Consider the following 13275-nt stretch of genomic DNA (forward strand, 5'->3'; position numbering starts at 1 on the left):
GTATGCAAATGTATTAGCCGTGTAAAAACTAATATAAATACAAATTCTGAAGTTGATACATGAATTATTAGCTGAGTTGTGAACTTTTTGTTTACAAATTTACAATTGAGTATGCAAGTGTATTAGCCATGTAAAAACTAATATAATTACAAATTCTGAAGTGGATATATGCACTATTATCTGAGTTGTGAACTTTTTGTTTACAATTTTAGAATTGAGCATGCAAATGTATTAGCCGTGTAAAAACTAATATAAATACAAATTCTGAAGTGGATACATGAATTATTAGCTGAGTTGTGAACTTTTTGTTTAGGGTAAGGTGGGGTAAAGCCGACAGTGTGGGTAAACCCGACCTCCCTCTGTTTTCGAAAATCGGAAGCACTACGCAAAATAATATTAGTGTTGTCGTGTAGAGCATCGAAAACAATGTAAATGGTGGTATGACAGCATTTTATTAGTCAACATTGAGATGGTCAAACGACAACAAGTTAGTTTTCACATTTTTGAATTTCATTTTTGTGCATAATTAACTGCAGGATATTTCTTTTTGTCAAAGCTATCGCATGAAAAGGTAAGTGGATTTAGATTCTTTGAATAAAGTCCTATAAAGTGCATATAAGTTTGGTTCATTTTTTTTTCATAATTTCTTTTTTAATTGCGTTTTTATGAAAAATTACGTGGTGGGGCAAATCCGACCTCTAAATAGTGGGGTAAATCCTGCCGTAAAAAATCCAAAAAAAACAACAATCACACCAAAACCATCAACATCGCAGCCAACCAGACGTTCAACTCGAACCAAAAAACGCCAGCAAGCTATTTGAGCAGCGAATCAGATGATACTGATTAATTATTTTGCTATTTTAATTTTTTTAATTCTTTTATCTTTTATTACCATTATATAACATAAAATTGATTGATTTATCATTGCAAAACCTATATTTAGGTTATATCTGTACTAAATCAACCAAAAACATAGGCGGTCGGGTTTACCCCATCATTTTTGAACATAGCAAAAATGAACTTTTTCGTAAAACGCTTGTATCTCAAAACTTTTCAACGGTATGAATAAAATGCTATGCATAGAAAGTTGCGCAAAAGTCTAACCTTTAATTTGGTATTTATAACGACTTGATCCGATGTAAAATAAGCATTTTATAGCCAAAACCATTTACGAGGTCGGCTTTACCCCACCTTACCCTACAAATTTACAATTGAGTATGCAAATGTATTAGCCATGTAAAAACTAATATAATTACAAATTCTGAAGTGGATATATGCATTATTAGCTGAGATGTGAATTTTTTGTTTACAAATTTACAATTGAGTATGCAAATGTATTAGCCGTGTTAAAACTAATATAAGTACAAATTCTGACGTGGATACATGCATTATTAGCTGAGTTGTGAACTTTTTGTCTACAAATTTACAATTGAGTATGCAAATGTATAAGCCGTGTAAAAACTAATATAAGTACAAATTCTGCCGTGGATACATGCATTATTAGCTGAGTTGTGAACTTCTTGTTTACAAATTTACAATTGAGTATGAAAATGTATTAGCCTTGTAAAAACTAATATAAATACAAATTCTGAAGTGGATTCAGGCATTATTAGCTGAGTTGTGAAATTTTTATTTACAAATTTATACCTGAGTATGCAAATGTATTAACAGTGTAAAAACTAATATAAATACAAATTCTGAAGTGGATACATGCATTATTAGCTGAGTTGTGAACTTTTTGTTTACAAATTTACAATTGAGTATGCAAATGTATTAGCCATGTGTTGGAATATCATTCCAACAACAAAAAATTTGAAATCAGCTTGTATTATATTAAGACTAATAACTGAAATACCTTTACCTAATTTACACCATGAAAACCCTTGTAATTAGTTAAGACAAAAAACTGAAGACTTATACCTAGTTCACACCTTAGAAAGAAATGAACGTGAAATGGAAACATTTTAACTTTTAGTATTAAGTCTTACAAATACTAAATTGTACAACCCATTAACGCATAAGAATATGCGGTCACTTGAAAAGCCAGCTTTTTCCGCCGGCCATTAAAACCGGCACTTTTTTGCCTATACTTTGGACCGACGTGCATGTGTTTCTCCTGATCTCGGCATTTTTTAACCTGCCATCTGAACTCTACAATAAAGGCCAACCGCGCCTTTATACATGGTCCTTCGACGTCGACAGAACTGGACATCTTTCTGGAGAGTTTTTTGTGCTGGCCCGAGCGCAAAAGAAGTGGACATCTCTTTTGGATTTTTTCTTTGCTGCCCCCAGAGCGTGTGAAAAAAAGTAATCCTCGTGGCTGACCCTACAGACACGTTAAACTCAACCACTTTTAAGCTCTCTTTTGCACAAATAAACGGAAACCCACACTTACATACATACACATCCAGTGCGTTATCTCGGAAATCATTTTTTAAACCTTTTTTGCACAATAAATGCCCACACATACATACATACGCAGTGCAAGATTCATTAGTTTGTTTACTCACAGTGATTAGACGTGTTTTTCCGAGCTCCAAAAGAAAAATATTGTAGACAGCTCGAAAGACCTTAAAAGGTGACATTACTATTTGTGAGACAACTGGGGAAAGGTACGTACCAGAATCGACCCCGGCTGGCTATCCGGGCTCCTCGAATCTAGGCACTTGGAACCGCCATTGGAACGAGCGCAGCGAGCGGCTCTATTTCCCACGAACGCTCTCACAGCTTGGAATAGTTTCCACACGCCACTTTTTCCCTCGCGTTTTTCCCTTTTAGGCGCAACACACGATCAGCTGATCATAGTGTTGTGCAGCGCATGCGCAGCGAGCTTTCGCACCCGCGCAGTATTGGGAAACGCGAGCAGACAAATTCCCGCCATAGCCAGAACTTAAATTTAGATTTGGATTTGGATTTGAATTTGGATCTGAATTTGATCTTGAATTTGAATTTAGATTTTAAATTTTGAATTTTCAATTTTGAGTTTTGAATTTAGATTTTGAACTTAAAATTTTATACTTTAAATTTTGAATTTTAGATTTTAAATTTTGAATTTTGAATTTTAAGTTTTAAATTTTGAATTTTTAATTTTAGGTTTTAAGCTTTGAGTTTTAAATTATAAATTTTGAATTTTAGGTTTTGAATTTTGAATTTTAGATTCTGAATTTTGAATTTTAGATTTTAAATTTTAAATTTTGGATTTTGAATTTTAAATTTTGAGTTTTAAATTTTAAATTTTGGATTTTAAATTTTGAATTTTAAATTTTGAATCTTGGGTTTTAAATTTCGAATTTTGAATTTTAAATTATAAATTTAAAATTTTTGAATTTCGAGTTTTGAATTTTGAATTTTAAGTTTGAATTTGAGTTTAGGTTTGAATTTGGGCTTAGGTTTGGGTTTGGATTTGAATTCAAGTTTAAATCTAAATTTAAGACTTGATTTGATCTGGATCCAAGGTTTAAATCAAGCTCGGATTTGTGCTTAAATTAGGGCTTAGGAATTGTCATCCACATTCCGCAGTTGGCTCCGGTGGGGCTAAGAGCACAAGGCCAAGGATCTCGCCATTTTCCAACCCCCCCGCTGAGGCGGCGCCAACCAAAAGGGGCTCTGGGGACCGAGAAGGAGCGGTATAACTCCCATCAGGCATTCGCAGGGGGAAATCCCCGCGCACCGAGGGACCCCGCTAGGAGCAGGTGCGATGAGTGAGGAGAAGCTGCGATCAGGCCGGGACGACGAGACCCAGGCACTAGCAGTAATGAGAGCTGAGCAGGAGCTGATGCGGGACTTCCAGCGACTCAAGCAGAAGGTCCAGCACTCGCCTCCGGCCAGCGCGCCGGATATCCACCCGGTGTCAGCGCCGCCGAAAGTGCATCTGCCGGTTTTATGCTTTGGCGACATAATCGAAGATCAGGCAACCCCGAAGCGAAGCTGGGACGCGGTAAGCCCTGACGGGAAGCAGGCCGAAGCCCACAAGAGGCAAAAGGTCGAAGCTAATGCCCCAGCGCTAGTCGAGAAGCTAGGAGCAATGCTCGACGAAATGATTGCGAAGTTTACCGACACTAAGAGCAACAACAAGAAGGTAGTACGGCACGTCACGCAGGGGACGATCGATTCGATGCAAGCTATGAAGAAGCTGCAGCTCGAAATCGTTGCCGCACTCGCTGACGGCCACATCAAGGGATCCACTACGAGTGCAAGCCAGCAGACCACCCCCACGCTGGCTACCATGAACCCTAGTGCTGTGCCTGAAAACAGACCGCGAAATGCGGCATGGCAGCAGGTCAAGGCTAAACCCAGACCTAAGAAAGCAGAAGTCAAAGATACGAGCGGCGATAACAATGGGAGCCGTGCAACTCACCCTGCAATGCCCAGGAAGCAGCGCGCCGACGCAATTATAATCAAATGCAGCGCAGGAACATACGCAGACATGCTCAAGATTGTCAAAACTGAGCCCTCTCTACAGGGACTCAAGGACAATGTGCAAGGATTGCGGAGGACAGCGAACGGTGGACTCCTCCTAAGAATGCAGAAAAACCTGGACCCATCCATGCAGCAGCTGCAAGCAGCCCTAAAGACTGCCATCTCCGGTAAAGCAGAGGTGGCGGTTATGCAGGAGACGGTCCAAGTGGAGATCCGCGACCTAGACGACATGACCAGCGCGGATGAGGTCACCATGGCCCTGTTTGCGGGAGAAGAGTGCGACGTACCACGAGACGCCTCACCCAGACCCGAGCATGCGCGGAGGTTGCTCGAAAAGGGCAGAATCCGGATAGGATGGGTCGTATGCCGTATCCGAGAAAAAACTGAGCCAAAGCGATGCTACAAATGCATGGGCTTCGGACACACCTCGGCACGATGCCGAGCCTCCGACGCAACAGCTAAAGCCACACAGGAGTCATGCTTCAAATGTGGTGGCATGGGCCACAAGCACAATACGTGCCAAAACAAGCCCAAGTGCATCCTATGCACCCGAGGAGGCAAGCACGCGAAGGAGGCAGAGCACGCTACAATAAGCAGGACCTGCCCAGAATACCAGAGAGCCGTCAAGTATATGCAGAATGGTTAAGTTTCTCCAGCTTAACCTAAACCACTGCAGAGCAGCCCAAGACTTACTGTCGCAGACGGCGATTGAGCAGAGAATCGACATCGCTATACTGAGTGAACCCTACAAGGCAAAACCAGAAGGAGTATGGCAGCAAAGCGCGGATGGCGGGGCTGCCATCTGGAGCTGTGGACAGCCTCCGGAACACCTATCGCAGAGAGCTTCGAGACCTGGCTACGCCAGGGCCAAGTGCCAGGCGACTACAATATACAGCTGCTACCTTCCGCCAAGTATGCACATAGATGCATTCAAGGATGTAATCCAGGAGATTGCCCAAGACGCTCGGGGACGATCCCCGGTAATAATTGCCGGGGACTTCAACGCATGGTCCACCACGTGGGGGAGCACGGCAACAACTCAGAGGGGAACTGCCTTACTAGATGCCCTGGCGACCCTGGATGTCTGCCTTCTCAACGACGGAGGCAAATGCACATACAGCAAGGCAGGCCGAGAATCAATTATCGACCTAACCTTCGCCAGCCCGGAGCTCACTAGGAGCGTCTACTGGGAAGTCACTGACCTCCTCACCTACAGCGACCACGCAGCGATAGTGATAAAGACGAGTCACTCCCTGCCGAGCCTTCCGAATCGGCAACCTGCCTACAAAGTAGGCACTCTAAATGTCGAGGAACTCCTAGAAAACATGGATGGCAATACCATTTCTGGCGACGCAAACACTTGCGCAGACGAGGTATCTGCGAGGATCAAGACAGCTTGCGATGCGGCAATGGAGAGCTCGACTAGAGGACAAGGAAGGCGACCAGTCCTCTGGTGGAACCAAGAGATAGCCACAGCCAGGAAAGAGTGCATCTCTGCGAGGCGCAGGTGCCAACGAAGCCGTGGACGGCCCATGCAGGAGCTATTTGAGGCTCGCTACAGGGAAAGAAAAAAAGCCTTAAAGGTGGCCATTAGAGCAAGCAAGCGGGAGTGCTTCCAGCAGCTGTGCGACGAGGCGGACCAGGAACCTTTTGGATCTGCCTACAAGCTCGTCATGGGTAAGCTCAACAGACAGCCAACCCCAACAGCTCAGGAGCAGCTTGGAGCGATAATCTCCACCCTCTTCCCTGCACAGCCGCCCCTAATGCCACCCAGCATAACGGCGAGCGAAGCTATCACCATCAGCGAAGAGGAAGTCATGAGCGCGGTGGCCAGTAGCAAAATATCCAAGGCCCCGGGACCAGATGGCATCCCAAACGCGGCACTGCACGCCGTAATCAGAGCAAATACGAGCCTATTCACAGAGCTGTACAACAAGTGCATCGGCGAGCGTACCTTCCCGAGAATTTGGAAGCAGCAAAGACTTGTGCTTATCCCGAAGCCTGGTAAACTGAACGACGATCCTTCCTCATACCGACCCCTCTGTATGCTAAACACATTGGGGAAGATATTTGAGCGCATCATCTGCAGCAGACTGGAGAGAGAAATCGAGGAACGCGGAGCACTCTCGGGCCACCAGCATGGGTTCCGAAAGAAGAGAGGCACAATCGACGCGATCCGAGAAGTGACCCAGCTTGCAGCAAATGCGATCGAAGGCGAAAGATGGCAGGGTGGCACTAAGCAATACTGCCTTGTATGTACCCTCGACGTCAAAAATGCATTTAATTCGGCAAACTGGAGCCTAGTCCTGCAGGCATTGCAGCGCGCTGGCATATCTGGATACCTGATTAAGTTAATAGCCGACTATTTCAAAGACCGAGTGCTCCTATATGAATCTGATGCCGGCCACCAACAGCACCAAGTCACAGGAGGCGTACCGCAAGGCTCAGTTCTTGGGCCTATCCTGTGGAACGTCATGTATGACGGGGTTCTCAGGCTCCCATTACCACCTGGCTGCGCGGTAGTGGGGTTCGCTGACGACATCGCACTGGTCACGGTGGAGAAGCACCTAACCGAAGTCTCTACAAAATGCAGCCGCGCCATCGACATACTGATGTCCTGGCTCGCAGACAACGGGCTCTCGCTGGCCGAGCACAAAACGGAAGCAGTGCTCATAAGCAGCAGAAAAATTGTAGAGAAGGTGAGCTTCAGGGTCGGCTCGACTACCATTGAGTCCACCCCGGTGATCAAGTACCTGGGAGTCATGATCGACCACAGGCTGAACTTCAAGACCCATCTGGAATATGCTGCGGCCAAGGCATCCAAAGCTACCGCTGCCATTTCGAGGATGATGGCCAACAACCGTGGCCCCAAGCAGCACAGCAGGCGACTGATAGCGACAGTGGTGACCTCGACCATCCTGTATGCCGCGCCTATATGGGCTGATGCCATGAAGACCGTTAGCTACAGCCGGCAATGCAAGTCTGTTTACAGACGTTGTGCACTGCGAATTTCCAGTTGCTTTTGCACGGTCTCGGAAGAGGCGGCGCTAGTGGTATCGGGAACCGTACCGATCGAACTTCTGGCAGAAGAGCGAAGGACCGGAAACTCAGGCAGCAGAACCCAACGGAGTGACACTATCGCACGGTGGCAAGTGAGATGGAACAACGCGAGCACAGGCCGATGGACCCATAGGCTCATCCCTGACCTGGTGCCCTGGATCCAGCGTCGCACTGGGCAGTTGGATTTTCACACCACGCAGATCATAACTGGCCATGGATGCTTCAAGGCTTACCTGCACAGGTTCAAGCACGAAGCCAATCCATACTGCGACTACTGCGGGAGCGCAGTTATCGAGGATGCGGAGCATGTCTTTTTCGCGTGCCCTCTATTCTCGGCAGAACGAGCTGCGCTGGAAGCAGCCACGAATCGTCGCCTTACACCAGGAAATCTAATCAGATGTATGCTAGAGATGCCCTCCAATTGGGATGCGGTTGCGGAAATGGCAGCCACCGTGATGCGAGAGATGAGACGCCGGGAGCAGATCCGACGCACTGAAGACACCTGAAGGAAACCGGAAGAGCGGAGCCCTGAAGAGCGGCAACTGACCGCCAGCCGCCCCGTGAAGTATAGCTTTGCGGCAGTCCCGCGGGAGCGGACACTTCTCTTTCTTACTCTACTACGTATGTATTATACTTATATCTTTTAAATAAAAAAAAAAAAAAATACGCAGTGCAATTCTCTTCATTATATTGGTTTTCTCGAATAAATGCCCACACATACATACATACATACTCAGTGCAATTCTTTTTATTATATTGGTTTTCTCGAATAAATGCAGACCCATACATACATACATACCCCAGTGAATGTGCTGTGCAAATAACTACATACATACATACATCTCAATAAGAACCGTGGTTTTCTTGCGCAAAAAAAACCGCACGCACGTGCATATGTACATACATAAACCGCAGCTAGTGCGAGTGCATACATACTTTTACACATACATATGTACGTCAGTCCGCTTATCACTAAATTTTTGCACGTCTACATACACACATAAATCGAAGTTAGTGCGAGTGCATACATACTTTACACATGTACATCGGTCCGCTTATATACTACTTTTTTTGACACGTCTACATACACACATAAATCGAAGTTAGTGCGAGTGCATACATACTTTACACATGTACATCGGTCCGCTTATATACTACTTTTTTTGACACATCTACATACACACATACATCGAAGCTAGTGCGAGTACATACCTTTACATATATGTACGTTGGTCCGCTTATATACTTTTTTGCACGTCTACATACACACATACATCGAAGCTAGTGCGAGTACATACTTTTACATATATGTACGTTGGTCCGCTTATATACTACTTTTTTGGCACGTCTACATACACAAGGAGACATAACCCTACTTTGTCTTTTCTTTGGCTTATATGCACCCCATTTATTCACATCCACATACACAAGGAGACATAACCCTACTTTGTCTTTTCTTTGGCTTATATGCACCCCATTTATTCACCTTTACATACACAAGGAGACATAACCCTACTTTGTCTTTTCTTTGGCTCATATGCACCCCATTTATTCACCTTTACATACACAAGGAGACATAACCCTACTTTGTCTTTTCTTTGGCTTATATGCACCCCATTTATTCACCTTTACATACACAAGGAGACATAACCCTACTTTGTCTTTTCTTTGGCTTATATGCACCCCATTTATTCACCTTTACATACACAAGGAGACATAACCCTACTTTGTCTTTTCTTTTGGCTTATATGCACCCCATTTATTCACCTTTAAGGCGACATAACCCTACTTTGTCCGCTAGGAGCTAAAATCAACCCTTTTTTTATAAATACACTCCAGATCACTGATATCATTTGTTGTATCCCATTCGATTTTTGCCTGATTTTTCACAATGTCTGCCCAACGACGTTTTGATTTCTCTACAAGCCGAGTGCTGCAGTTTTGTGCTAAATCTCCCACCTTCACAATAGACACCAGAGAATCCCTCGTTACTGAGAGATTACGTCGTTTGGACACTCTTTTTGCTGAAGCAGATCAAGATTTTCGAAGCTTGATGGTATCCACTGACGAGGAGATGTCTGCTGACAGGGAAGAGCAAGTCAGTTTGACCTTTTCTACATGCGAAGACGAGTTTTATAGAGTCAAAACTCTGTTACAAGATCTATGTCGTGGAATCCAAGGAGAAGTTCAATTTAATTTAAGCGGGGACCCAAACTCGTCAGCCCTTGCTAACACATCGATGAATTCATGCCATATTAAGGTACCTCCCTGCGACACCGAACTTTTTAGTGGTTGTTACGAAGATTGGCCCGCCTTTAGGGACATGTTTACTGCTGTATATAGCAATCACCCCAAGCTCACAGCTGATCAAAAATTGTATCACTTAAGAAGTAAAACCCGAGGAGAAGCTGGCACTATCGTCAAACAGTTTCTACTGTGCGATGAGAACTTCGCTCCCGCGTGGGACGCCTTGTCCAAGCGTTTCGAAAACAAACGTTTGCTAGTAGACACGCAGTTGAAAAGGCTCTTTTCCATGGATAAGGTTTATAAGGAAGATGACGAGGGGATCAAGAGCATTCTGTCCACAGTGACACACTGTCTTTCAGTACTAAAGGCTCAAACAGTTCAAACTGAAAATTGGGACCCGTTGCTGGTTCATCTATGCTCATCAAAATTACCCGATCAGACGCTCTCCCTTTGGGAACAATCTCTCGACTCCCGAAAGGATTTGCCGACTTGGCAACAAATGAATGATTTTCTAGTGATTCGAGTAGAGGTACTAGAACGTCTTTCTTCCATTAAGCCTGTGAAATCTTTTCACCAACCACCCCTCAAGTCATCCAACAAAACTAATGCAGTAGCACACACCACGATGGCATCAGACCCATGTAAACATTGTAAGGAATCACATCACCTACGACAATGCAGTCAATTTAGAAAACTTAGCCCGAACGATCGTTTCCAATTTGCGAAGTCGGCTAATCTTTGTATTAACTGTCTCTCATATAATCACACTGCAAAGGAATGTAAAAGTGGGAAAAGTTGCAATACTTGCCACAAAAACCACCATTCCTTATTGCATTTTCCTCCGAGACCAAGACAAAGCCCAGAATTAGCTCAACCATCCAATGTTGTAGCACATCATTCCACTCAAAATCGGAATGTCATTCTCCCAACGGCATTAGTCCGTGTGCTTCATAGAGGAGAACTATTCTGCCTCCGAGCCCTGATCGATCAAGGATCCCAGCGCACCTTTATCACAGAAAAGTCACAACGCAGACTTAAGCTGCGCGCTCTTAAACACTACACAAGCATCTCCGGAATGGGAGGCAAACTTGTTAACTCGTCCTCTAAGATATGCCATCTGGTACTCACAGACAACCTCAGAACTAAAGAAATTTCAGTAGATGCAATTGTACTCGAGAAGCTCACAAATCTGATCCCGGCAATAAGTACTCCCAGACCCGCAGATAGCTGTCTCATTAATCTCGACTTAGCTGACCCGAATTTCTCAACCGCTGCTGAGATTGATCTCATAATTGGGAGTGATATTGCCCCTAAAATCTTTCTAGAGGGCATTCGAACTCCTCTCTCTCAAAACCTACTCGCTCAGTGCACCATATTCCGATGGATCGTAAGTGGCTCTTTAAGCGAGGCTACCACATCCAACGTTTGCACATTTTCCACTTGCGTAGAGGATAATTCCGACAACCTCGGCAATCTTCTTCAAAAATTTTGGGAAGTGGAAGAGATATCCGTCCCAAAACAAACTTCTCACTCGGACCAAATTTGCGAAAAATTATTCGCCGAGACGACCCAACGACTGCCTGATGGACGCTATATGGTCCGCCTCCCTTTTAAATCCGAGTTTCCCACCTCACAACACTTGGGCTGCTCTAGAGTCATTGCTAGATCTCAATGTCATCGCATGCAAACCACTCTATCCAAAAATGAGTCTCTTAAATCGCAATATAATAAAGTACTGTCAGAATACATTACTCTTGGTCACATGTCAGAGACCCAGCCCTTCGAAATTGTACGGAAAAATCAATATTTTTCATACTATTTGCCACACCATGGAGTAGTAAAACCCTCTAGCATGACAACAAAGCTGAGAGTCGTATTTAACGCATCCAGATCCACATCTTCGGGCAGATCGCTTAACGATGTTTTACACAAAGGCCCTACTCTACAGGCCGATTTACTTGGAATCCTTCTCAATTGGCGATTGTACAAGTATGTGTTCAACGGGGACATTGAGAAGATGTACCGCCAAATTCTTGTACACCCCGACGATAGACCCTTTCAACGCATTATTTTCCAACCAGAGGGCAGTGGTCCTTTGAAAGATTTCGAGCTCAACACCGTCACTTTTGGAGTTAATTGTGCCCCATATCTGGCTATCAGAACCCTTCAACAGTTAGCCAAAGACTGTGAACACGAGTTTCCATTAGCCTCAAAAATTTTACTCTCCGAAACATATGTGGATGACATCCTTTTCGGCGACCATACACTCGATGGTGCCAAGAAAGCCCAATCTGAAATTCGAATGGCATTGCAATCCGCGGGTTTTCTGCTCAAGAAAAATACCGCAAATCACGACGCGTTGCTCAGTGAAATCCCTCGAGATCACTTATTCAATGACAATTTTATCAAAGTCTCCGACTCTAGCGTTACCCACACATTGGGCATTAAGTGGAATGCCAATGATGATTGTTTCTCATACGACATAAACCCGCCTAATTCAGCCACTCAGATATCTAAACGTAGCATTTTATCCTACGCTTCGACGTTGTTCGACCCGGCAGGCTGGCTTACGCCAATAATAATTCAAGCAAAGCTACTGCTTCAATCCCTATGGCTGGAGAATCACGGCTGGGATGATAATGTCTCCCAAAACACTATCGATAGATGGAATGCCTTCATCCAAAATCTTCGAGAACTAACCCACATATACATCCCTCGCTGGATCCATTACAACCCAGATCTGGATGTACAACTACACGGTTTCTGTGATGCATCCGAAAAGGCGTACTGTGCGACAATATACATACGAACTGTATACCCCTCGGGAGTTATTCAATCCCATTTACTTCTGGCAAAGAGTAAAGTAGCCCCCTTAAAAACCCTAAGCTTACCACGCCTCGAACTATGTGGCGCAGAACTGCTCGCTAAATTAGCAAAACACGCTCTCCACGAGACACGTCTTGGAAAACTGAGTCCTCTGTTATGGTGTGACTCTGAAATAGTTCTTGCCTGGTTAGAAAAACCTCCTCATACGTGGAAAACATATGTCGCAAACCGCACAGCAAGCATTCACGCAGAAAGTCCCAATGCGACCTGGAGTCATGTCAGGTCAAAGGACAACCCTGCAGATCTGGGAACGCGAGGATGCTCAACAAATGAGCTAAAAGAATCCACACTTTGGTGGAATGGTCCACAATGGCTATCCTTACCAAAGGAAAAATGGCCAATCTCGTGCAAACCGGAATGTTCTCCCCCAGAATCGCGAGTCCTAGTTCATTGCTGTACTCAGTCGGACGACGAGGATCAATGTCTAAAATTCACCTCGTACTCTCGAGCCCTAAGAGCCACAGCTCGCATTTTAAGTTGGCACCCACGACATAAACGCACTGCTGTCAACATGAATGCACTTACTAAACTAGCTAAAACTCGACTTGTTATCGCAGCTCAGAAAATGCATTACCCAGAGGAATACACTCGATTATTTAAAAACAAGGTGATTTCCTCCAAAAGCTCGCTCAGCCCCCTTAACCCATTTATTGACAACGATGG

General features: G+C 44.4%; 1 protein-coding gene across 1 annotated transcript; it reads left to right on the top strand.

Annotated features, from left to right (window-relative positions):
- The first annotated feature begins 4390 nt into the window (after positions 1–4390).
- On the top strand, positions 4391–5449 carry LOC138929485 (uncharacterized). The gene is made up of 2 exons (XM_070288925.1): positions 4391–4695; positions 4892–5449. The coding sequence occupies exons 1-2, from the start codon at positions 4427–4429 to the stop codon at positions 5010–5012; spliced, it is 390 nt and encodes a 129-aa protein (XP_070145026.1). The 5' UTR covers positions 4391–4426; the 3' UTR covers positions 5013–5449.
- Positions 5450–13275: the final 7826 nt, after the last annotated feature.

This window comes from Drosophila kikkawai, unplaced genomic scaffold (assembly GCF_030179895.1).
Source record: "Drosophila kikkawai strain 14028-0561.14 unplaced genomic scaffold, DkikHiC1v2 scaffold_234, whole genome shotgun sequence".
Taxonomy (NCBI): Eukaryota; Metazoa; Arthropoda; class Insecta; order Diptera; family Drosophilidae; genus Drosophila; species Drosophila kikkawai.

Coding starts and splice junctions, on each gene's coding strand:
- LOC138929485 (XM_070288925.1), top strand. CDS start 4,427: ATGCTCAAGATTGTCAAAACTGAGCCCTCTCTACAGGGACTCAAGGAC. Junction 4,696..4,891: donor GCCCTGTTTGCGGGAGAAGA/GTGCGACGTACC, acceptor AAAGCCACACAG/GAGTCATGCTTCAAATGTGG.